General features: G+C 39.2%; 1 protein-coding gene across 2 annotated transcripts in view; it reads left to right on the top strand.

The window, feature by feature from the left end:
* Positions 1-24814, top strand: part of LOC310964495 (E3 ubiquitin-protein ligase Midline-1-like) — a 39991-nt gene extending 15177 nt beyond the window's left edge. For both annotated transcript variants that reach the window (XM_083937634.1, XM_083937633.1), the window contains exons 3-10: positions 9691-9786; positions 14997-15104; positions 16496-16644; positions 17185-17312; positions 18523-18666; positions 21484-21645; positions 21825-22032; positions 22124-24814. In XM_083937634.1, the coding sequence (XP_083793760.1) occupies positions 9691-9786; positions 14997-15104; positions 16496-16644; positions 17185-17312; positions 18523-18666; positions 21484-21645; positions 21825-22032; positions 22124-22472 (1344 nt within the window). In that variant the 3' untranslated portion in view covers positions 22473-24814. The remainder of the gene's footprint in view (positions 1-9690; positions 9787-14996; positions 15105-16495; positions 16645-17184; positions 17313-18522; positions 18667-21483; positions 21646-21824; positions 22033-22123) is intronic.
* Positions 24815-27840: the final 3026 nt, after the last annotated feature.

The following is a 27840-nucleotide window of genomic DNA, read 5'->3' on the forward strand; positions in this document are numbered from 1 at the left end:
AGGCCATTTAAAGTTGGCTAGCACAGGGCAATATGTACTGTACACTCATATCTCTTTATGTCATTTATGCAACACCTCAAATGCAGCAGATGCAGCTTATTGGGGTCAAACTTGACCATTTTTGGTGAAAAGAGAGCCAGACCTTTTCCTCGGGTTCAGACCCAGAAGTCGTTTAACTCATCCAACATAAACATTTTGGACCATTCTGTTTTATCCCACGCATACAGATTTATTTTTTCTCGCAGAACAATGAGGGAGAAAGTGTCATGTACCCGGGGGAACATTTCCAGCAATACCCCTCCTGCATGCTCGCATTGGAAAGTGTTTATTCAGCCTTGCTGAGCGTCTTTAAATTAAATGTCTTGGTGTGACTCTTATGAGAAACAGGTTTTTCCCTTTTACCAGAGGTTTGAAAAACAGGTTCAAGTGTGAATGAATGTGTAATACGTCCTCAGAGAGGAGGCATGTTTTCTGTGATATAATGGAAGAAACAGAATCATTATAACTGACACCAAACTGTGAGAAGAAAAAGTTACGGACACAGCTCTGTAATGAAACTCATTGTTTCAAAAAGTCTTGTCCTACAGTAGTAAAATGCCCTTTTTTGTCGATCCAAGACTTACTCAAGAGTAGAAAAGCACCAAACAATAACCAGAATCAGTAATTATATCCATCTATATGCACTTTCCTTCTTCCTCAAGACACATGGATCTGTTATTCTAGACTTCCTCAATGATGGGCATTATGTCCTGTCATCACAGTTGACAGGTGTCTCTGTACTTTCTCATCTTGCTTGTTTCAGCAAATTTAAGTAGATAGTAATTAGCAGGAAAACAACGGGTCAGTGCATTATCTAATTATCCTGCTCCCTCTATTCATCCGGAGAGAGTGCGTAGCATAGCGCGGGTCAGCGCACCCAGCAGTTATCCAGCCTAATTATCCGCTATGAAACAAAAAGCAAAGCAAAAGTAGATTTCTACTTGCTCTGACATGCTCACAGGTTGCAAATTTGCCTATGCGCGCAAAAGAAGATGTACAACCAGGATGCCTCGCAGATGCATGCTGGGAATCCCTGCTGTGTAATATGCTTGCAATACCTATGTATTTCCACCACTGAAGACACATTTGAGGTAATCTGAGCATTAAAGCTTGCATGAGAGGATACATGTGTGATTCACTATACATGTGAAATTATCCTGATGGCTCCCTTACTGTTTGAGCTGCTGAACGTGCTTTGAAGTTAAACAATTGGGGATGTCAGCTTTGGGAGAATGTCAACAGAAACCGCAGATGAATGAATTTACTATCCTCCATCATAAATTATTACTCTTACTGCACGCACTGAGAGTTAACTAGATATAACGGATGAAAGCTAGCCACAGCTAGGCTTTGCTAAAGCTAAAATCATCCTTAGCCTATTGTTTTTTTCCTAGCTGTCCTCAATAATTGAAAAGTATACATTTTGATGAATTAAATGTGTTAACCGGATGAGGTTGCAGCTAAATCCCATCATGATAGAGAAGAAAACCCATCTAAACATTGCTAAAGCTAAGTAGCTTAGCAGAGTAGCAGCATCTCATGCTAAAAAAATGAAGCAAATGCAGAGGTGCCCAAAACTGCTGAAATGCTGAACTTTAACATAGTTAACTTTATTAACATTTAAACTGTTTAGAATTGTTTTGGTAATTTTACTATTCATGACCCCATTCATATAACTCACCTATTTAAGCAGTAGAATTCGTGTGATTTGATGGTTAAGCTATAATCACATATTTGAAAAACAAAGGATTGTAGATGTATTTATTATATTGATTTCAATAGAAAGAGTTCATTTTCTGAACAAATAAAAAAAGATAGACACTTCTTTTTTTAAGCTCCACTGGAGTGACTGCTCTCTGCCTTTGTAGGACAAACAACATTTATGGGACTTGTTGGATAAGTGAATTTATCTACTTATATATGTATAATATACATAACCCTCAATAAATAAATCATAAATAATGTTTCTGTACTCTGTGAGGACTGTGAGAGCAGATGGGGAAAGAAAACATGTATGACTGCTTCATTAACTCCTGAGCATGCTCTCTGTCTCTCTCACACACACAGACACATGGGAACCCGGCATGCGTGTCTGCACACACATACACTAGAGACCCCCAGTATCTGCCCTCTACCCTTACAGCAATCTGAAGATAGACAAGGCGGGCAGCAGTTCCTTTCTCACACATGGAAAACAAATGTGCCTTTTCTGGCAGTTAGAGTTAGAGGGGATTTGACCACCTGTTTGGCCCTCAAAATCCTCACGCCAGCCAGCTGGCACATGGCATGAGTTTGATACAAACTACGGGTTAAGACCCTGTTAGCACTGAGCTAAAGAATCTGAGCACAGGACTTAAGGGAAGGATACACATGCCACTTTCTTATAAAAGGAAAAAAAAAACCTTTAAACATTAAATATCACCACTTATTTAAAAGCACTGACTTGTTTTGCTGCATCTTCAATAACAGTGATGCTTAAAATATAACACAGCCTCAGGGTAAAATCTGTTTCAAGTAGAAAGCTAAGTTGTGTACGTGTCAGTTCACCTTAATTCATTCCAGTAAAAGGTTGTTTTTTTTCTGCGTACAGACCCATGCATTACATAAGCAAACACATCCTGACAGAAACAGTTATCGCATCTTCAATTATGATTATGCATTTCAAGTTACGCTGTAATGTTTTTGAACGTTCAGAAAAATATGTCAGTTTTAATTGAAATAAAATGTTACATCTAATTTTTCACCAGCTATGTTTAATTGAGCTAAAGCTTTTAAAGAGTTTTATGGCAAACGTGTAGAGTTTTGAACAAGCGAAAGAAACAGTGTAGGCAATAAAGTGAGGTCTGGATCCAAGTTAATTACCACGGGAAACAACCCAACCACCATGCAATATACATGCTGAACAACACATTTGATTTTTAATTCATAAAGACAGAAAACTTTGGGGGAACTTCTTAAAAGCGGAGGCACAGAACAGGCAATAAAGCCTCTGATTGTCAGGTAACTCAAACTTGAAATACTAAAGATGTTACAGGCAGTTCTTTTCCCCCTATGATGCGTTTCTTTGACAAGTCGAAATTGTTTGGATCATATTTTCAGGTCCATTTCATGCATATCACTTTTTGCACTGATCTGCTGGAATTTGAGATATCCCCACTCGGCACCAGGGGGAAAAAGAGAATATCAGATGATTGGAACGGTTTCCTTTTTTTCTGTGGCAGTGGTGGTGTGTCTGATAAGAGCCTTGGAGGTTATTGTGGGAACACCCATCCTTTTTCAGAGATAAAATTACCCCCGTCACAGGAAATTGACGGGGAAGGCAGCTGGGAATAGCTTTTAAAGTCCTTGGGTCTGGGTCTGAAGAGAAAGAACCTTGAGGATAAAAGATGGGCACTTTTCTTGTGTGTGTGTGTGTGTGTGTGCATGTGTGTGTGTGTGTACATGTGTTTGTGTGTGTCTCACCTTAAGTTTCAGATCAAAGGTTTGTTGTGTAATCCATTTAGTTCAATCAGTTGCACTTTTGTGGATAAACAAGATACTTTAGGTTAAACATAAACAGACACATAATATTTAATTCTTAGCCTTGCTGATAAGCAAAAATACCTACTTGTATGTCCTCCGGTTGCCTCATTCTTCTTTTATATCATGAATATTCTTATTGCTTCACATACTTCCTTAATATGTTATTGTGTTGACAATTTTCACCTTTAAGTTTCAACCTTTGTAAATATTTAAAGAATAGCTAAAATAAATCTTCTCCAGTGGTTAAACTTCACACAGTGATGTAGAAGTGTACTTTAAGTCGGGGAGGAGAAACCCTGAATAATAACACCATAGCCCACCCTCCACATAATTTTGTCCAGTACCATAAAATCCTAACCTGATGTCTGTTGATGGTTTTTAGACATGATGTACTATGGTCAGGGTGGGACACCATGGACTTAGGGGCTGAACTATAGTGAGTAGTATGATGGTCGCCACAAATTATACTAATTTGCCCTCAACAGCAAATAAAATATAGCGAGACAGATCTTAACACTATTTTTAACTTTCAGTATTCTCTTTACAGGCATGGTTGATTTTAGTAGAGAGCTGTGGTGTATCATCCGTGTGTAGAGGGGATATATTTTTAGAAACAGACTGGAATAATTTGTATTCCCTTACAACTTTTGCTCAGTAATACAGAACTGCTCCATATTTACCGACATTACTGGTGATGATCTGAAATATGCGCAAAATGAAACACTAGATAGTAGGACATCGTGTGTGCGCCTTAGAGAGGGGATACATTTCGTAGCAGACCAAAAACTGCAGAAATCATTTGCATCCCCCTATAACTTTTGCTAGGGAAGAAGAAACGTCTTCATATTTACCGGCTTTATTAGTTATGATCTGAAATATGTGCAAAACTTGATGGTTGTGTCATACCCTTGAAAAAAGTTACTCAGTTCCCATGACAATCATTACTAAGAGCTTTCGCATCAATTTTACTCAGGGCATTTAGTGCAAATAATCACATGAATTTCAAACACATTTGAAAGTCTTTTTCATATACACTCATAGCTTTCTTTGTAGTTCAGCCCCTAGGAGCATGATATCCCGGCAGGACCATAGTACGTTATAATAATTAACTACAGACATCGGGCTGCAGTTTTTGCTATTTAAAATAAAGTACAATGGCTCAATCATCCTTTAAACCGACGAACCCCGGATTCCCTTAAACTTGATAGTTGATTTATGACAGCATGGGGGCAGCGGAAACAAGCTGTAAACACAACATTGACACACTGTATTATCACCTGATAAAAGTTAATATTCATGTAAATCAGTGTTAATAAATTGATTTTAGCTGCTTAAAGTATGCTAAATTTGTGCCTGGATGCTACAAAGTTTGCATTCTAGACCAATGGTGTCGTAACAGGTTGACAAGGCCTATCCCATTTGAATTTAATTAACACAAGCAGTTTATATGCACCCTTTCTGCTCATTATTATCCCATAACTCATTTTTGACAATTGTTGTTTAAGGGAGCATTCAGGCAATATTTGCCAACTCATAAAGTTAGGGAATAACATTACATTTACCAGATAGTTGTGTTTTGGTCATCAATCACTAGTTGTATATTACTTGAACAGAATAAATGACAAAAACTTGAATGAAAAATTTGAATCTTGTTTGCAATCACAGGTTGTATGTATTAACTTGGTACATTGTCTGTTAAGGAGACATTTTAAATCCACTGTGTTTGGCTTCCCTATGTGGCCGCAGCACATGGAGCTCGGAGGTCTGTCATGAGATCCACTGGACAACATGAAACGCCGTTTTTCGCTATTTTTACTTCTACTATTTTTACTATCTACTACTTTACTATCACTTGGAATGTGCGCCATGGAGAGAAGCCAAACAATGTTCATCTACATATACAAACACAGTGCTGGAATAAAATCGGCAAAGTATCTCTTTAAATCACTATTCATAGTGTTAAATCAGGTATCCTGAAATTGTCAGTTTTGTGAGAGACCCACCAGTTTCACCCCTTTTTGCAAAAGAAACCCTGTTACTCTCTTCAATTGCAGCTATTATTTGAGGATTGATGGTGCAGCACTCACTGTCTACTTTCTGTCTTTCTGCACAGAATGTTCCTTTTACCTGGGGTCTTTTTGTCTCTCAGTCAAACACCCACACTATTGTCTTTTCTAATTTCCCCCAGCACAGCGTTCCGTCGTTGCTGAGTTTTTTTTTCCTCTCAGCTATGCTTTGTTTTTGAGTTAGGGCCGCATTCTCGCTTTCTCTGTTTCTCTCAGACTAATACAAACCCACACACAAACATATTGTTTCTAATTTACGGAGGAGCTCACTGGTAGAAAAGTGGGTGTCGAGCAAACACTGTGGGCCCTCCATCAAATACAGAACATCCAGTTCAATGCTGACTTAGAAATAAGAGGTAGATATAGTGTACTTTGGATGTGTGTCGACATTTGGGCACACTGTAATTGATGAATCATATGGTCTGTGTTTCCTCTACCCACACCTCTTTAACTCTTTCCACTCCTTTAGGACGTCGGCATACTTTTTAGGGGGTTTTTGAGCAGCTTCCAGATCAGAAGGGTTCGCTATCACATGCGCATATGTGAGCAACGGGGAAAAGTATGAAGTGAAATTCTGGCAGTTCGGTGAGGTTTCCTAAGAACACAATCCTGCTCAGTGTCACAGTAAATCTCCAAAAAAAGATGCAGCTCATCTGAAGTTTTCACTTCACTTGCTTACCTGTCTCCATCAACGGTAGTATGTGATCCCCATGCATACACTCTTAGCTTATCAGCGCTGCCTCAGGGTGATTTAGCTCACTGGTAGCTTCCACACACATCTGTTCTTGCACACTTGAACAGTACATACACTAATGACAATGGTAGAAAACATCAAGAGCCAACTTTTATTTTTAAGCCGACAGGCAGACGTTAGGTGATGAAACGCTTGCAACGTTTGCCTCGGTTTCAAAGAATGGATTCTTGTCGGGTGACAGAAGAAGAAGCTGTGAGAGGATCTGAGTGTGCTGCAGCAGAAAAAGCTTCCCAGTGATTAAGAGCAGATGCTGTGGAAGGAACCAGCTTTCCTTTGAAAAACAAAACTTGCTTCAACTCTGTCAGCTGACCACACTTAATAAATAAATCGTATTTTTAGACGTATATTTACATTTCAAGCGACTTAATCACTCGTCTCGCCTCTCACAGTTGAGACACGGGGGAATTTTCTCTCCTGCCAAGAAAACATGGACGTCACTGTGTGGATAGATTGACCAACTCGTCATTATTAGCCACCACCTCTGAGATGTATATTTTTATGTACATGTGTCATTAAAAGGTAACCACAACCAAGAGTGATGTCACAGTGTACTGAGACACACTGGAGTGCACTTGTACCTCACTGTAGCAAAGTGAGAAGACCCCTTGAGGTCACCAAAAAGACTTTAGCTTGTGTGATGCTGCTTTTGAAGTAATGGATCTGAATACAGCTTCCACTCCTATGCAAAAAAATAAAAAATAAATTAGTAGTACCCTGCCATGCCTTAACTTTAATGACAAGGTGGTTGGTGTCTAATCCACACAGTGACGTCCAAAGCCACTTTTGTTTTTGCAACTCTTAATTAGAGACTAGAGACAGAATTAGACTTTTTCGGCCTCAATACTTATAACTGGGATTTGGGTATGAGAGGATTATGGCTGTGACTAGAATTGTATTATCATTGTTGATTAACCTATTTGTGGCTTGGTCTATAAAATGTGAGAAAATAAAGATAAAAAGTCTATCAGTGTTTCCCAATGCCCAAAATTGTGTCCTGAAAGCCCACAACTCAAAAATACATTCAGTTTATTGGCATACAGGAGGAAAGAAACTAATCGTTTTATTGAATCTTTGCAGCTTTACATCTGATACTGAGTACCAATGCGATACCAGTAGTTAATTAATACACTGTATGCCTCACTGTGGGGAAGGCAACATCAGGCTTGGTAAACTAGGACTAACTAAGAGGAATCACAATACAAGTGTAAACCTTTTAAATGCAGCAACAAATTGGTCAAAACTTAGAAAGGGGTTTAAAGTAAACTTCTCCAAAAAACTTAGTTACAATCTCAAGGGTCTGTCTTCCATTCCTTTGGCAACACCTATGGCAATAAACAGTAATATCAGGCTATTTTGGTTAGATCTCACTTTCACTTGTTTTCAAAGTTTTTTATCTTTGTTTGGCCATAATATATGAATATTTTGCATCCAAGCAGCTCAACGCTAAATTAATCTGAATCCATTGGCTTACTGTATATCGAAAACTCATCAAATGAACACAGTTTAGTCTAGTTGGTTCAAAGCCGAGATTACCTTTGCACAGACACTGGTTTTGAGGTTATAAATCCGGACCTGGGTTGGAGAGATACTGGTAAACTTGCAGAATGATCAGAGAGTGTATAACCTTTGATAGGAGGGTGGTCAATTCAGCTCCAAGAGATTGATATTATTTGGCATCATGGATGCTGGAGATGTGGGTTAACCCCTTCAATGTCCAGTTCTGACCAAAAAAACACATGCAACGACACAAGCACGGAGGCATGGAGACTGGCAGCAGGTTTCATTTTCTTAAATTCCATGTACATGTACATGTCACAGTGTATTTCAAGATGTACTGAAAACGTTATGTTGCGTTTAAGTATGCATGGATTTTGCTGCGTACACCAACCTGCACATGACGCAGCTTCTGGCTTATTGTTGTGATTCTTGTTCTCCTCATCATCCTATAAGAGGTTTAGTTTATTTTTATCCCTGTGGATGATAATGGCGACGACAGCTCCATATTACTCTCCGAGCAGACCTTTATGCCGCTTTTGATTTTGTGTGTCATCGCGGTATTAAGGCCACCCATTAAGCCCCTAGTGCCACTACAGCGCACACACACAAAGGCACACAAATCCAACCATCTCTATCTGTGTTTACTGCTGTTGTTCATTCACTATTCCCTCTGGGGTAACTCCTTTTTAATCCTCAACATAAACATTAGAACCTGGCTGTATTTACACTGCTTCTTAAAGGGCTACAGGCAGGTATATTCAGAAAGACAGTATGAGAAAAATGTGCTTTTTAAACGTCAAAGCATGCAAAGTAAGCATGTAAGTATGGCCCTAAAAACACCATGATATGGGACCTTTAACAAATTTTAAACTAAAAAATTTGGGCTTCCCCAGCAAAGCTATCTTTAATGCTTCAATGGCCCTTAACAAAATGTTCAAGAAATGCATGGAATCTCAGCATTCTGTGTTAAAATTCTCCTGGAAAGCAGTTTTGAACACGACAGTGGAGACGCGGCATCAGAGGGGCTTAAGCACGCTTGGTTTGTCAATAATATGATGTTGGCAATAATACGATGGCCATGGAAGTAAAGGAGACAGCTTGTGCCCCAGCGGAGGAAAAGCAGCAAAAAAGAGGGGGAGAAGGAAAAAAAAAGTAAGGGAGGAGCGTAAAGGGACAGAGCTGACGTGCTGTCACCTGTTTGCCGGTTCGTTAGCCGAGAGCGCTGCTGCGTGCACTCATAGGGAAAGCTTTTGATGCCTAATTTGCCGCTTGGCCGGGTTTGCGCACGGCTTGGTGCTCAGTGGAGTGGCTGTCCCAGTCACATCCTCTCCTACAGTAGGCTCCTCTGTCGGAGGCTCAGACGGGGCAGAATGAGGAGGCAGTACAGGGATGAGGGGTATCACCCACGCTCTGAGGTACGTTGGATCCTAAACGCACCTCTTTGGAAAGAAGGAGTAAATGGTGAAACTTCTGGGGATGCTTTTGAAGAAGAAGAAGAAGAAGAAGAGTTGAAGGAAAACACTGCTTCTCTTTGCTGCTATTGAAAAAGCTGAAAAACATTTTTTTCTCCCCATTCTCTTGTGTTTACTAGAATGCAGCTGCTTTAAAACTTTTTTTGTTTTGTGATGTAGCGCCTGAGGTTGTCCTACAACTTCTTTGGCTGGTGTAAGCAGAGAAACCTGAAGAGGAATTTATTCTCCTTTGATTTACCACTCTCCCCCTCCACATCTGGTTCTTTGTATTTATGTCCCATCCATTTCTTTTTTTCGTGTCTCACTCTCTGTGTTGTTGTTTTTAATCTGTTTTCTACAGCAAGCCCTGGACTCCAACCTGAGCAATTTGATCAAGAGAAACAATGAGCTGGAGTCTCTTATGGGGAAACTGATCCAGACTTGTCAGCATGTAGAGGTGAGTCCTTTTGGTCCTCTGAGGTCACCACTGACCTATATTATAAGGATTTTATTATATTATATACACTGTTGATCTCATATTCAATATTTCTGTTATTTGTCTATTATTGTAATAATTGTACAAAATTAAATTTTAGATTTGTATTACTTTACAAAAAAGTTTTTTATCCTGCAGTTTTTTATATCCTATGTGATTTGAATAATGACTAAAGACTGTATCCTTTAGCTTAGCATGTAGCTATGGTTAGCAGCTAAACTAAAACATTATTGAGGCTGTATGAAATGTTTATACACTTTGAAAACGTATTTTAGAGCTGGAGGATTTGTCATTTATTAGTTGTTTTAATGACTTATCGAGAAAAACAGTACTCTGGTTTTAGCTTCTCAAATTAATTTGATTTTTTGGTTCATTTGTTTTCAACTGTAAATGGAAACTCTTTGAGTGTTCGTCAGATAAAAATCTATTATTCTCTGGCTCGTGAACTTGTGCTTTCTGAAGATTTATAGGCAAAAACAATAGTCCATTATGAAAAATACCGAATTGCGGCACCGCTGTATTCTTTTATTGTCAAACTTCAGATATGAACATGACGCTGCAGCTTAAGCTCTATTTAATTCCACATGCAAAACCAATGTTAAATAATTTCATGTCACTGTGCTGTGTTTTATTTATATCTGGTATTATTTACTCTGTGCTCTCTCTTTAGCAACAGCCAATACAGACTTTAGCAACAGCCAATACAGCTTTTGCATTATATATAACATTTTTAAAACATCACGAAGTATAAACTTAAACTTTTTTTGTTTCGCAAACACCTTCAATTTTTGTAAAACATCTGGTTTGGTCCAATATATTTATTATTGGGACAATAAAGCATGTGGATGTCTGTGAGCTCTTCTGAAGGAAATACTGTGCTCAGCCTGCCAGTTCATGTTACGCAGGCACAATAAGAAGCTTTAAATAAAGCAATGCCACAGGGTTCAAATGCAGTGACATCTTTGCTTGGAAATAATGGAGAACAGCCTCTCTGCCTGGCAAGGCCTTTTCAAACTGCAAGGGTAGAGGATTGCTATTTGTTAAGGAGATTTAAATGTATTTATTTATTTATCGCTAAAGTGCTGAGTGCATATTTTGCAAGTGTGTTTTTGTGTCACCAGCACGCACAGATGTTTTTTTATGAGCTAAGCTTGAGAAATGTCGATGATGCAGGAATTTTATATTTAAAAAAAAAAAAACCAACACATTCCTTGATCCTTACGATCGTGACAAAAGGACCAACACCAGGAAAAATTCTAGTTAAAAAAAAGTCAGAAATGAATAAATGATGCAAATATGAAGGGACATAACACTCTTGACCTATTTTCCCCCGGTGCATTGCGGTCACAACTTCACATAATGCTGAAATAGCTTGTGGAGCGTACAGTGATAACACATTCTTTTAAGGTGAGAAAAGTAATTTTGTACAAATAGAGCATGGGACTTGGAGGCCAAAAATAAATCTGACAGTGCTAAAAACAGAACTAGAAAAAAAGAGGGTCAGTTAAAGCATAACACGTGCAGATTTCTCTATATTTCACATCGGGTTCATCCATGCCAACATTTCTCTGGAGATGAAGATGACATCTCTGAGATTCCACATGTATAAAAAGTGTTAGCAGAGAAAACTTGAATTGAATAACGCATGGGTGATTGAAAAGATTGCAAGCTCACATCCAGTTCCTCTGAGTCACTATCTGTGCTGTGGTCTAACCATATCCTCAATTTCATACAGCCGCACCACATTATGTCAAATCCCAGCACCTCTTTATCAGCTGGCACAATGTCGGATAATAAAATCCAGATGCTGCAATTGCCAGAATTTAATACCACACAATATTTGCAACATTCTCTGTTTGAGTCCAATGCATGATTTAATCCTATAGAATCAAAGAGGAGTCGTTTCAGGTAGTTTGAATTAGTTTGTTTTCGAGCTGGGTGATAATTTATTGTCTTTAAATGGAACTGATATCATGGAAAAACTCGGAGATTTACAGTTACATTTTCTAACAATCTTTTTTTAACAATAACTAATAAGTATAATAACCCTTTAGAAAATGTTATGTGAAATACTGAGGGAATATCGTCTGAAAATTGCAGTTGTTGTTTTATAATCAAACTTTACATTACCACACAGTTCAATGAGATTAACATCAACTGTATTACCTAACCCGTGATTTCAGCAGATATCATGATACACTCGAGATAAAATCGATAAAATCAGGAAGGATATATCATCAAAACCATATAAAAAAGTATTTTGTATATATATATATATATATATATATATATATATATATTTCTGTATCATTTGAATTGCGAAGTTGAAAAACCAGCGGTCGGACTGCGTTAGGTCAATATTTATGTTATTTTGACTGCACTTTCTGTTTAGATTCTTGTATGTTATGTTCATTTCGAACTAAAGTTCTTAATAAAATGAGAAAAGTATTTGCTATTTTGTTATATACAGTATACCGTTATCAAGATATGAACTATAGCTGGCAAGAAGATTTTGGCACATATCGCACAAAATCATAGTTTATTTATAAAAATGCAATAGAGCAAATGATTCCAAGTGATGCTTATACTGTAGCAAAAGCCAGAGAAAATACCAGCTTAATGCTGCACAAACAGGCATCGTGACAGTGACTATATTAGTTAGTCTTGTAAAGTTTAAAGTCGCCTCCCTTGTGCAAAATCTGGCTCATGTGCCTTTCCCAAAGTTTAAATATCCCCAAGGACTCAGTTGTTTTAGTATGTGTGTGTGTTTCTGTGGCTAATGAATCACTTAATGTCCCTGTCATACCGATCATATGCTCCAGAGGGCTCTGCCTACAGTCATTATATGCTCCACATCTTAACATAGAACATGATGTGCTCTGGTCACAAACTGCGTGTGTGTGTCTGTGTGTGTGTGTGTGTGTGTGTGTGTGTGTGTGTGTGTGTGTGAGTGTCCATCGACCCACAGATTGACCATTATAATGTTTTACTCTACTTTGAAAATATGTTTTCTGACTTAAATGCTCACATTTGGATGCAGAGTGACCACAGTATGTGTCCATGCAGCCTTGTGGGCGGTTGTTCCAGTCAGATGAGCAATATGGGAGGTCGTCATCTTTAATCACACTGAGTTCTTGAGATTAACAGTCATGAAATGTCAGAGACAGTGCCAAGAAAAGTTTCATTACAGTTCCATTTTTAGTTTTATTGTTGTTTGTATCAGTTGTTGGAAACTATTCATGACTCAATGGTGCATTAAAAACACAAACAGCCAAATTAACTAAATCAGCTGGAGACGCGCCCCCCCCCCCCCCCCCAATAAAAAACACACTCCAATGTGTGTTTGTGGTTAATATTCAGAGAAGCTTCTACATCCAAACCCCATTATATAAGTATTCTAATTGTCTACAAACTGCCACAAAGAGATAACATATACACAAGCTTTTCACAGAGTTAGTAGTTATACATCACAAGCTTCCCCAGAGCCGCCACAGTGATGTCGAAGGAACCAATTAGCAGTGTTGAAAAGGCAGATATGCTGCCGTTGTTCTCTACAGCAGAGCTAAGGCTTTCAGCTTAACATGTCTCACGTACTGTAAGCACTGTGATGTAATCCAGGTGGCAAATTGTTTCTGTTGGACACACGGGCCCAGGAAAGCACATAAATGCTGATTAGGAGCCAATGTTAAGGGTATTGAGGAAGTCCTTACTAGCTTAGTTTGCCTCTGTGGAGGAAAGGAAAATGACTCCCCATGATTTCATTATTAAAATGCCTGTCAACATGCATGTGTGTAAGAGAGCGTGTATGAATAACTTGTTGGCTTGGCAACACTCGCAGCAGACTTTCCTTTCATTGCACCCTGTGGTACCGCTATGCCGTGGCAAGAAAACAATTTACAACGTGCTGAAAGAAGTGCTAGGAAATGACCACAATGAAAAATTACACATTATGTTAGGACCTGTGGTCTTATAATTGGGGTTGAACAACTTTTATAGTCTTCTTAGGCTGTAAAGGTTCCAAGTGAAACAAGCACCTCAGAGAACGCATCTGGATTTTTCTTCTAAATACCCTCATGGCAGAACAACCCTAAATGTAATCAACACGGCACTTTACCAAACACCTTCCAACTAAATTAAATTAAAATCTGAGCCAAGCAGATGTTTGAACATCCTGCCACAAAAAAAAAATGCTTTTATATAAAGTTAGGACAGGTTGGTATGTTAGCTAATTTCTACCTTCTAAAGTGTAATATAAAAACCATGTGCACCAATCAGTAGGATTTCTGAAAATTCTAAATGGCTATCAAGGGAATGAGGGCTACTCCTTAGCTGTATCCAAAAGCGCTCCCTTGCTCACTCATTCACTATTCCCTATACAATGGTTACAGTAAATTGAAATTTCCAACACGTATCAATCATTTTCATTTTTCATCAACACTGAGATCTGAAGAGTCTCACAACACTCATTTTCGTGTCTATTAAAAGCAACAGATTGAATTCTATTGTGGGGAGGTAGGGCATGATGCGGATTACACTGTGATCATGTAGCCAGTTTGTTCATTTGGTCATAAAACAACAGAGTCCCCTGCCATTCGCAGACGATTCCAGCTTTGCTGTTACCAAATCTCGTCGTCTCTTTAGTTCAACATTTTCGTTGGCATCTTCAGTGTAAATGACTCCTTTTTTAACCCCGGGTGTTTGTTTTCTTCCGGTTTCATGAGCCACGTGATTAATAACGTGACCACTCAATCGCTGAGAACTCTCCAGACGATGACCTGCTCTATTCCCAAATGGGCTCAATCGGACGCTACATGGACTTTTTCCTGGAGAGCTGGGAGGGTTTAGTACTCCAGGTAATGTCTAGCTAAGTTCAGGGTTGCAGTACATGTGTAAAAGAGGCTACAGTCTAGTTCTTCAGCATATTGTTGAGTGTCATGTTTGCTCTCCAACAGCCACAGAGCTCTTGCTTATTTTACATGTCACTCATCACTCAAGCCAGCCGGAGAAAAAATGGCTCAATATGCCTCATCTTCCTAGAGTGTTTGCTTCAGACGGGAGGGTCGGCTGATGGATGAAAATGGCATCCTGTCCCTTGGCCGACATGATGCAGAGTGAATAAACTCAGATTCCTCTATATCGCCAGCATACATCAATCTCTTTGTTTATCTCAGGTGAACGCGTCCCGCCAGGAGGGCAAGCTCCTGGAGGAGTGTGATGTCCTGATTGACATTATTCAGCAGAGGAGGCAGATCATTGGCAGCAAGATCAAGGAGGGGAAGGTGAGGTGAACGCTCAACAGGGGGGAGGAGTGTGAGAGCACATACCATTGATCTTATTTTGCTGTTTTTTATGCCCATCTTTTGCTTCATATCATTCACTGTAATGTTCAAACGTGGTGCACTCAGTATCTATGTGACAGGGGTTCACAGTAAAAGTGTTTGAATTGCAACAGAATGCTAATGTCATAACCTTTATTCATCCCTATTATATTGCTATTATAGTACAGTCCAAGTTGCCATCAATCCCTATTTTTATGTCAAATGCAATACTTGTTTACAGCCACTTGACCTTATATCGTGATCAGCTGGCAAACTGTTCAGCTGGCTAAAATGCAAACCCTTCAACAGATTCCGAAACAGACGGGAAAAACAGACAGACTGGCCAAAAGTACATCCCACAGCATATGGGATGGTGAGCGTAATAAACCCGGATGACTTTTTTAAAGCGGCATCTAATGAGACTTGGAACCCACCAGGAATTTAGTTTTTTCCCACTGTCTAATGTGAGCTTTCAGTAAGATGGAAAGAGATATTTCTCTTTAGGCCAACAGATTTCAATGAATGCTTTTTGGTGGACTGCTCGATCATGATCAATAACTACTCAAAAAGCTCTTCTCTGAGACCAAGTTTCTGTTAGTCCTCTTTATTTTTTTTAACACAATGAGGATTTTGCAACTTTCAGTGGATTTGGGCCGGGATTACAGTGCTTTGGCTTCATTACGAGCCAAACCGCTGATGAAATGTCCTTTAACCTCAATCCAAACACTGACCTCAATCTGTCTCTTAGCATCTCTGCTCAAACGGTAGAGAGATGAAATGAAACTGGGGGGGGGGGCTAAGGAGAGGAAATGAAATTCCAGATTTGCACAATAAAGCGATAGGAAATGTAGTATTAACAGGGACATGGGTTAAGCTTAACTTATGTAGTTTGATCATGTTTCTCTTTCTTTTTACACATCATGAACTTGCATATTGAGTTTAGTTGCACACCCATGGTTTCTTTTATTTGCTCTACAGCATAGATTGAAAGAGTTAACCTTGAACTGTCACAGTTCATTTATCTTCACAGTTACAAGAGATCCATGGCTTCTAAACAAAACCTCAGAAACAAGTAGAGAGGCCAAAACAGATCATCTTCCAGTCCCTGAAAGTCAAGCTAAACAGGATGGACATGCCCTATAATGAATCATCCTTGATGTTTATGTCAATCAAGAAATACATGACTTTGCATCAGTCAACCCTGGATTCGACCTTTTTGTGTACTTCAAATTGTTAACATTCATCTCCTTGCACCAATATAACCTCATATTTTTGGGCCATTACCTGCCAGCGGCTGTGATTATCTCATCCCTAATGATCCACAACATCTTCTCTTTGATATCCCCTTCCAGGCACAGAGGATTCGGAAGCTTGCCCAACAGATCTCCAACTGCAAGCAATGCATTGAGAGGTCCTCCGCCCTCATCACGCAGGCCGATCAGACACTGAAGGAAACCGACCACGCTCGCTTCCTGCAGACTGCCAAGACCATCAACGAGAGGTCAGACAGCCCACGCACTAGCTGTTAGAATTATTCAGTTTAGCAAACCAAGGTCGAGCTTAAGGTAAAGGGCAAACAGTGCACACAATTATGTTGAGAAACAATTTGAGAACTGTGTGTACTCAGATTGCCCCACAGCAAAGACAAGTAGAGAGGGAATACTTCTTTTGTTTAGCCTAATCTTATTCCACTCCCTGTTCAAGCTTTCTGACTAATTTATTTGACAATAGAGAACAAAACAAGGTGTCTACAATGTGCCTCCTCAGGAGTGAATGTTATATAAAGAAATTATTATCAATCATTCAGGCAAAGGTAGTTTTAATAAGAATTGAATGTGAAGTCTCACAAATTACGGGGGGGATTCAATTGAGACTTAGTATTTTAACTGATTAACTATTGAGCAGTTTGTTAAAGCTTTATATCAGTTAATTATGATAAAATAGCTTGTTTCTACAGAAGGAGTTTCCCATAAATAATGATACGCTGTATAAACGCTTGCAGAAATAAAGCAAGTTAAATTTCTTATTGGTAATGATCTAGGGTTTCCATGGCAACTGCATCAACTCAAGTGCTGATCCCGGAGATACACCTAACAGACACCTTCGACACTGTTGCCCTGGACTTCACCAGAGAGAAGAAGTTGCTGGAGAATCTGGATTACCTTACAGGTAAACCTTCACGTTTTCATCAAATTCAAAAGGGACATTTACCAACTTCAGCTCCCTCTGGATAGCCTGGCATCACCAGACTTATTCGCAAATGCGTATTAGACTGGAACCTCTATTTCATTTTTGGATTTCCAAGGGGTGTTAGCAATTGTGAAATTATTTGAAGTCAAAACCAGTGGGCATTCCAACTAATTCACCACAAACACTGTTATCACTTTCTTCAAGGTTAAAATCACAAGCTAAATCCCTTATGTTTTTTTGTTGGCTCTACAGCCTAGCCCTTTAATTCAGTTCCCCGCCGACCATGAAACATACCTTTGCGTTTAATTACAATTTTATCCCAGCTTTAAAATCTGCTTTTGTTATTTTCTTTAACTCTTTTGAAGTCTCTGCTGTCTTCAAGCGCTGCATTTAAAGGGAGCACTCCCCAGTTTATCAACTCCAAAATTAATTTTCGACATTCATTTCTGTTGTCCCATTTGGAAGGACCCATCAAAATGTCACCGTGTGAATTATGAGCATGCAAGGGATGAAAACAAGACATCGTGTGTAGTGGATTTGAAGGTCTATGGAAATGGCTCGCTCGTTTCATTCTCTGTGATGCATGAGGGCTTCGCTGGAGGGCCTTTTCACAAAGTGAATCAGTCTGAATCACTCCACTATGGGCAGCCACTCATGGCAGAAGGAGAGTGACAAGCACAGAAAGAGATAGGAAGTGGCTTTAAAATCAATTTAAGCTGTGCCTTTGTATCTTTGTTTCTTACCTCAGTCCGTATTCTTTCTACAGACGAATTGATCATTTGAAAACAAGAACAATGATATAGAACTATAACATAATACAGAGATAATGAATCAGGGATACCTGAGTGTTAAAAACACAGATCCTATCTGGTTATATAAAGACATACAGTTGTTACTGCTAAAAGGTTTGTGATATTTATTCACCGCTGTGTTAATGTGAGCTGCTTTTTGGCTAAATATTTCATTATTTCTTTTCTGCATTGTTCAACCTACCACTGTAGTGGAAAGAACATCTGCAGTCCTGTGTGTAAAGAAGCATTTGCACTCATGAATGGAGCCAAATGAACATGTACAAGGTCAATCTGGGCTACTGTTTTATAAAAAAAAAAGTGTTAATTGCAGCTTTATTTAACTGGAATTATCAGCATTTGATCTTGTTGGATGACATTACTTTTTACCTCCTCTGCAGCTCCGAGTGCTCCGTGCATTAGGGAAGAGCTGTGCACAGCTTCCTATGACACCATCTCTGTACACTGGACGTCTGATGATGAGTTCACTGTTGTGTCCTATGAGCTCCAGTACGCCATCTTCACTGGACAGTCTAACATTGCCAGTAAGTATGTGTGGCTGAAAAAGGATTTTGTAGTCTGGTGTTTTAAATAGGTCTGGTGATTTGTCAAATTTCATTTTCAATTACACTATTGGCTTCAGATGATCATGAGAGCAAGTTAATACAATTAAAGAGCCTCATTCTGTCTCACAAAGATGCTCTCCTTCTGTCTTGTGTTTATTTATTATGCATTTATCTCTTGTTTACATTTATTTAAATTTTATTTTCAGTGGAATTATTTTCCGGTTGTCATCGAGAAACCGTGTTAAATAATCACAATCTTGATATTGAACAAATAATAATCCTGATTCAGATTTTTGCCATGATCAAACAGACCCAGTTTCAAATAGATGTGGTGCAATATACTAGGTGCAATTAATAGTGGTGACTTTGTCTGACGGTCAGAAAAATAGTGGCAGAAAAATTACCATGAAAATGGCATGCATGCAAGAGATTGACAATAAATACAAATAAAATAAATTAAATTAAATCAGCAAGGCACTACTGTTGCTTTCCTGAGGACTGAAAAATAATGCCAACTGGATGAATACGTCAGTTGCTACAGACAGAATAGTTAAACTTTAGGTGGCAAGGTAATGGCAATTTAGACAAACGTAGAGTGCTTTTAAACAGCACTTCAACCATGACAAATGCAATTAACATCATATTTGAGCAGTTGACTAGATAAATATAAGTATACAAATTCAAATAATTCAAATAGCTTTTTACCATTTAAAGACTATTCACAGACCTGAGATCTACTCAAGTACATTCATGCTGCTCTGCTTTTGGCCATTAGCTCCCCTAAGGCAGCTGGGAGGGGAAGGGGAAACCTCCCGAAGTGTAGCCTCTAGAATTTATGCTACTGTCTGTCACCCTCAGATGTTTTCACACATCAAGACACTGTAGTGTGTGACGGATGAAAGGTGAATGAAATTTGACAATAGACAGCGCAGCAGAGAATTCACGTGTAGAGCCCTCAGTACAAGGCGAAACTTCTGTTGAGTTCTTACATTGGAGAAGAAGCACTGACTGAGTCTTTATGCTCTGAGACTCATTCCTTCTTTTTTATCTTTCTTCCAATCTTCCAGAGTTTACACCTTTGCCAATACCTCCTCATTACTTTACAGTTGAAAGCATTTTTAGAACTGAGTCATTAAGCTAATGTGACATTTATTCCCCTCTTGCTTTCACATCCCTGTCTGCTTCTTTTCACCGAGACGCTGTGCTTTTTCTCACCCTCTGTTTTCACATCCGATAATGTCAGGAGGTGTTGCTGTTGGCATCTGAATCACACACCCGAAAATTCCCCCCGGGGCAATTCAGATGAATCACTATGCGAGAAGTGACAGTCTTCTAATGTTGTTTTAATAATAATAATAAAAAACAACACAAAAACAACATGCTTAATTGTTTAGTGCAGCTTTCTGGCTGGGATGTCCTGTGGGAAATGTGTTATGATAATTGGATAAAGAGTTTGTGTGTGTGTGTGTGTTTAATGTATTTACTTTAAAAGCGTATACCAGTAGGAATAATAGCAGTACTTACTTTAATGGTTTTGACTGTTAACTTTACTTACACAGCGTGGTGCTTTAATCACAACGGCCTCATTTGTCTTAATCCCACTTTTGATTAGTGTTGTGGTTGGTTAGAACTAAAATAAATGCATATTTAGTAGTTTTTTGGATTTTATGGGGTTATATAAACCTATAAATCTCAAGTTTTTTATTACATCAATCCTAATTTTTCATACTATAAGCATATTTGCAACGACTAACGTTCAATGCATTGGCATTGCCTCTGTATAAAGTGGTTTTATTGTTACTTATAGAGGCCCTATGTCTTCCACAGGATTCAAATTTTGCCACAACACACAAGAAATAATCCATTCCATATTTTAAAAAGTCACATTTCCATGTCTTTTTTTATAACAAAGCTGGTCGAGGTGCTATATAAATACTGTAAAAGTATCAAAATGCTCAATCAATAGAAAAAAGGCACTCATGATGTGACAACTATTTTATTTATTGGTAGAAACTGGCGCTCGCATTACATGTGACCTTCAATGTTCTGGCTTATATTAAAAAGTTGCAGAACCCTTATAAAGAAAGATGAGTTTCACTTCTGGGTGGTGGACAGAGAACAGCACGATACCTTCCTGCGAACAAAGCCATAACATGGAAGGAAAACACACACACACACACACACACACACACACACACACACACACACACACACACACACACACACACACACACACACACACACACACACACACACACACACACACACACACACACACACACACACACACACACATATTTTAGGAGCTGGTGCTGCAGTACCGTAGTGCCACTGCATAGAAGCATGCACAGAGCAGAGAGTACAGAGTGCATATATTAAGCCAACGAGGTGTGAATGCCATCCTCTTGTGCCTTTTTACACCCTCTCACCTGCCCTGTCTGCCACAGGCTCACACATATCCAATCGTGAAATACACTGTCCTTCCTCACAGCTTTATTGTACATCACTCCTCTCCAGGAAACTCTGAAGCAAATACTTTTCCCCTGTTTCGGTGATGTTTCTCTGAAAGTGTCTGCAGTTATTATATACATTTTACTAATGTTACTTTGCATAATTTGTCCTTAAGATAAAGCACATAATATTTGCTCTGAATACAATTTATTTTTCAGGAACCTTAAACAAACTTGAACAAATAATACATTTATAAAAATAACTGACTGTGTGCTATATCCCAACCCCCCCTCGCATCTATGCCTCATTCTGCTTATCTCACTCTCCTTTCTCCCTTCCTCCTAGGTCTGTGTAACTCGTTGGAGAGCTGGATGATTGTTCCCAACATCAAGCAGAACCACTACACAGTGCATGGTTTGCAGAGCGGCACCAAGTATATCTTTGTTGTCAAGGCCATTAACCAAGCGGGAAGTAGGAGCAGTGAACCAGGGACTCTGAAGACCAACAGTAAGCACAAGAAGACTGAATATGAACGTATTGGATAGACTGAAATGAAAATACATATTTAAAAGCTCATGCAGAAGTAGCTTATTGGTTGTTCTGTGAATAATACCAGTTATAGATCTCCCGTTATAGATCTCTGCACATTTCAAATTCTTTTCCATTCCCTCCTTCTTCTCTACCAGGCCAGCCTTTCAAGCTGGACCCAAAATCTGCCCACAAGAAGCTCAAGGTATCCCACGATAACCTGACAGTGGAGCGGGATGAAACTACGTCCAAGAAAGGCCACAGCCAGGAGCGTTTCTCAAGCCAGAACAGCTACGGCGTGGTGGGGAATGTCTACATCGACAGCGGCCGTCACTACTGGGAGGCTTTAATTGGAGGGAGCACATGGTGAGTTTTGCTGACCCACATATCTCTAGTCAGAATTTGAGACTGTTTGAGTAACGGTTCAAGGAAAACAGAATCTTCCACTCCTCCCCAGGTACGCCGTGGGTATAGCCTACAAGTCAGCCCCCAAGCACGAGTGGATCGGCAAGAACTCGGCCTCCTGGGTGCTCTGCCGCTGCAACAATTCCTGGGTGGTTCGCCACAACAGCAAAGAGCTGGCCATCGAGCCCTCGCCCCACCTGCGACGCGTAGGGGTCCTGTTAGACTACGACGCCGGTTACGTGACCTTCTACGACGCTGTGGGCTCCCAGCACCTGCACACGTTCCACGTCTCCTTCGTCCAGCCTGTGTGTCCCGTGTTCAACGTGTGGAATAAGTGTCTGACGATTCTCACTGGTCTACCCATCCCTGACCATCTAGAGGGAATTGAGCCCGACAACTGAAAACTACAGAGAGACGAGAATAAATCAGCATTTACTGGTCTTAATTATCTTAAAGCTGCACTAGGTAGGCTTTGTGAAATAAGCATCTTTGGATGGAGAACGGAAGGGTATCCCATCCTTTTTTAATTCATACAGATCTGCTCGATGTACCTAAATTCTGGCCATGCGCACCTTTACAGAGATGGTGGCAAAGCAATGGGTGAAATCCTTAACAGCAGCACTCTGTCCTAAAAACTTGCTAGTAGCTGTGTTTCCATTCACACAATTTAAAGCACATTTTGAAGTATCCCATTAGTAAAATTGTATTTAAATAGCAAAATGTTAGTGCTTACTTGATTTTGAAAAAAAAAGCGTTCATTTTTAAGTTCGCTGGAAAAAGAGTTGATGAAATTAAACGCCTTTGACGGATAAGTTATCACAGTCTCAAGACCACTCTGGACAGCATGCAACATGACTAATACTATAGCTGACATAAAAGAACAATTCAAACTTCCACAACTGAACCAAAGTCCTTAAGACCTCTTTTTTTAATTGGTCTATTCCACTCAGTATTGGCGTAGCCTATAGCGCCAACTTCTGACCAAACTATGCTGTGGCGTAGGTTATTCCTTCCAAACTAGTTGCATTTCTTTTCATTTCTTTGTTGCAACATTTCAAAAGTTTGCTTGACAATCAAATGGAAACACGGCTACTGCCTCATGTTTTTTCTTTGGAATGTGCCATCACAGTCTGGCTCTTGCCTAATAACACCACTTTCACATTCCATATAAAAGAAACACTTGCAACAGACAAATAAAATCAAAATACCCAGTGCAGCTCTAACATGCGAAGAAAAGAAAGATGTCTGGAGTGTCTCATAAAGCTTCCACAAAAGTGATTTTCAGTTGTTAACTATTATTTCTTATAGCAAATATGGCACTGCTTCATGTCATATCTGACGCCTAGAGAAAACATTTTCAGGATGACAGCAAGCCAGGAGAAACCAGACAAACGGACAGAGTTGAGCCAGAAATCTCTACTCAAAGGCACTTTGGGCCATGGTGGGTGCATTTGTACCACGACAACTAGGAAACAAGCCACACATCGATTTCTAGTTTTCCTTTTTTTCACCAACTTTTCGGATATAGCACTTTGAAAAACTCAGAACGTACACACATACACTGCATACACACAAACATGGCAACACTCGCCACACCAACTTTAATCAATCATAGTTGCTGGAAAGAGCTGAAGAACAGATGTATATTTTGTAAATGAATTGCATACCTCCCCTTATCTCTTCCTCGTTTATTAAAAAGGAACCAAAGTAGCCAATGCTGTCTGTTCAATGTATTTACATAAGTTTTACATAAGTTAATACAATTATTTTTTAAAAGTGAAAGAGAGGAAATAGAAATATGATAATATTAAATGCAAGACTCCCTTAAATGTAGACCTTGTTTTTGCACATTGTTCATACTTTATTCATGCTTTTGTAGCTTAAAATTAATGTTGGTGCAGTTAACATGCATTCATATTGGGAAAGTGTTGTGTTCTGTTTGACTGTTAATTGACTTTCTTTTTTGGCAGCCAGATAAGCCCTGCCATTAGTAGTTCATGTGTTACATTATATGTGAGTTGTGTTACGTTCATAGCCCCTGGTTATTATTGGAGCTAGGGGGTAGAAAATGCACATTTGACTGTTTCTATACAACAAAGCTTCTTTAGTGAGACATTTGTGCAGGTGTGACAATACTCCGGAACCATTCTTTTGCTTTTCACAAAGAGTCAAAATGTTCAATTTCACATGCCGTTTTTACACTGAGCTCTTATTTAATCAAATCTACATGCAACATATTGTTGGAAAAGTTCAGTTACATTGCCATTACACCATTTATTTAGGCAGCCATGCACTGGGGCTTGTCCCCAGACTTTGACGTTGCACATTGATGATGTCAGCGGGGCGCAGATTACACCTCACTCATTGGCTTGCTGTTTTAAAAAAAAGGGACAATACTAAATTAGATTCAGCCATTGATACTCAAAAAGGTCAAGACCCATCCCAAAATAATATGGTCAGTACTACAGTATGTCCTGTAATTCAATATTGTTCTATGTCATAATGTTTAACAGTGATAAAAAGGCGGTCCTCAGTGTAAATACAAATATTTGTATTTCTCTGTGTTGCTTTGTTTCAGCACCTGGTACACTTAACAAGTATGGGGACAAATAATCTATTCTTTAATTATGTGTTTCCTTGGCAATTAATTGAACTGTATATTTTCGATGTGTCTGATGCAAATACCTAGTGCTTAATTTAATGTTTCCATATAAACTTTATGGCCATGGTGTTATACGTTGCGTCTCCGTGGACATTTGACGAGTGCTTGCATCACTGTTGTCTGAGATAAGTCGATGAGAAGGTCAAAAATAAACATTATTCCTTTTCACATTAAAGTGTGTGATTCTTTGTCCGGTGAGGCAAAAACAACGGTGTGAGAATGTCAAGAGCCAAACTCATAAAAGCAGGATGGGGTGAAATGCCAGGAGCCATTTCTAGTTCTGGTTCTGATACGAGCAGTCTCAAAATCAATAAGTGCATTTTGTTCTGTGTAAAGAAATTTCTACTCAAAGACACTTTGGGCAACTGTGCCACGGCCACAAAGTGATTTCTAATTGTGCTTTTTTACACCACCTTATCGGATATAGCACTGCATACACACAAAAATGCTAACACGCACCACACCAACTTTGATCAATCATAGTTGCTGGTAAGAGCTAAAGAACAGATGTATATTTTGTGAATTAATTGCATATCTCCCCTTATCTCTCCCTCGTTCATCAAAAAGGAACGGAAGTAGCAAATGCTATCTGTTCATATCTTTACATACAGTTTGCATAAGTTAACACAATTATTTTTATATTATTAAGTTGTTTTTCAGGAGGACACTTTACTCATTGCTATGAGCATGAATAGCCAAATTCAGATTAGACACTGTCAATCATCTAACATTTAAAGCTGCTATAATCCCTAATCTTATTTTTAAGTTTAAAGAGTTTTAACTGGTTTTCAAAGAGTCTCAATTTAATATTGATGCCTCAATATGACCTATATAAGCAAACAAGACCAACAGCGGCAATATTTGCTTTTTCTATATCGTTATTCTGAAAGCCTGCAACTGGTTCTTATTTTGTGTGAAATATAGTGAAACGATTTACTGTGTGGAGGTTCACCAGAAAATCCTTCAGCTCAGACTTCAGCAGGGCTTCCGGCAGCGACCAGCCTGCCACGGAGAGACCCAGTTCCAGCTTTACTGCCTCCATCAACCTGCAAGTCGGAGCTCCAGCAGGAGGCAAAGGGCTCCTAGTCCTGTACCTGTAGATCAACTTCAATGAGATGTTCAACCACTGTGTGTGCTGACAGCCAGCAGACGGAGAAGAGCTTCAGAGGGGGACAGACTGTCAGACCCTAAAGATCTTTCCCTCATTGCTTAACACTGGATCTGCAGAGGCTAGATTTTGTTCGATATGTCTAGCTAAGTGGTGTTGCTTAACACCTAGAATTATCTGAAGCCCTGCGTGTGTTGCTCACACGGTTCAGTGCTATTGAGTGGGTAAAGGGAGTTTACCCAGCAAACAATAAAAAGGACACAAAGGCAATTCGCAGGGCACCATCCGCAAATAACGGAGGTGTTTGTCTGTATTTACCCTGCAATACTGAAGATATGATAAAGATAGTATCGGCAAATGCCTCTCTGTTATTGTTAGGAGCACTGATACCACTCATTAGTACTGCTCTCCATAACTGGTGTATGTGTTAAATTATGCGTGGTATCCAAATTAATTTTGTCCCATATTATAAGAAATGGGCAAAATGAACAAAATGCGTCCCCTTTAAATGAATAAAATCACATTATAAGGCTGTCTTTGTTTCTCCAAAAGGAGGAAGCAGAGTTTGAATTGTGCCTTTTCTTGAGATGTGGATGTCCATAGAGAGCAATTATCTTCTGAAGACTTTCCTCTGAGATCACTTTTCATATACAGTGTATCATATGTCACGGATTTGTTCTTAAGTGACACATCTATTTCTTTGTTATTCCTTGTTGGCGTACTGCAAGGGAGGATTGCCTCTACAACTGCATCTACTTAAAAATAAAATCCCCTGGTCCTAAATTCCAACCTTTTCCACCAACTTAATGCAATTTGAGCCAAATACAGCAGTTAAACGTACTTACTGACCCCTTCTGTTTGCATGCAAGACTTTGTGTGACATTTCAAACAATCAATACAGTAACTTAATGTGTCTTGGGATTTTGCTGCTCAGCTGAAATGTACCGCAAAAGGTTGAGAACCAACTATTATATTAACCTTTGTCAAGGGAAGGATTTGCTGAGTTTGTGTGCTGTTTTCTCTACACAACCTTGGTTCACATACAATGACATACAGTACCACAACTTTATCCGCACTTGAGAACTGTGAAGATCCAGCCGCTTAAAGCGCTTTTTTTTGCCTCAAAGGCACTTTGAATTTACTTTAGAAATAAGCAGAAATTGTTCTTCATTCATCCTTTCCTCTTGAGTCTTGGAATTTGAACCACACTGACCTTCCTTCAAAAGACCACTTCACTCTCCTTGAGGCAAACACTGTCCCACTTTTGTACTAGCTGTTTGTGCTACTACCACTGTTTGCAACCGCACATGTATGGGCCCTCTGGAGAGTCTGCCATCCCCAAGAGAATTTTTACAGCCAGGCCATAGCATAGAGAGCGAGAGAAGACTCCAAAAGACCAAGCCTCTATGCTCCTGGGGGAGCTGTGCACGTATTCTAGGCCCTTGCTGTTCTGATGTACAGTATGTGTGTGTGTGGTAAACAAACTCGAGCATGTATCTGGAGCTACACAGTGACAGTGTGGCATTTCAAGCAAATAGGCAATGGCAGCATGAGCAGAGAAGCAATAATAGTAAGTCCCTCAAGAGTGCATCTGGAAAATGGGACAGATTTTTAGAGCAAAAACAATGAACCAATGAAGACAAAAAGGATTGATGGATATGTTACGATTTGGGAAATGTAAGAAACACCAGCTTTGTGCATATGGAATTCTGATTAGCCATTATCAGCAATGGAAAGAGGACCAGGATATCATACTTAAGTAAAAGTACATTCACTTGTTTCAAAATATATTAAGAAAAAACAAAAGTAAAACCTAGGTGAGTACATCTACATGGCATTAAAATGTCAACATGTACACAACATCACATCACAGGACCCTGATGTCCAAACCAACAACAGATTAATTCTCTATTAACAAACACATGCAGCCTACATGTGCATACAATACACAAAATAAGAAAATAAATGGAATGAGCTATGGACACCACAACAATTGTTA

The sequence above is a fragment of the Echiichthys vipera genome, assembly GCF_963691815.1.
Source record: "Echiichthys vipera genome assembly, chromosome: 23".
Classification (NCBI taxonomy): Eukaryota; Metazoa; Chordata; class Actinopteri; order Perciformes; family Trachinidae; genus Echiichthys; species Echiichthys vipera.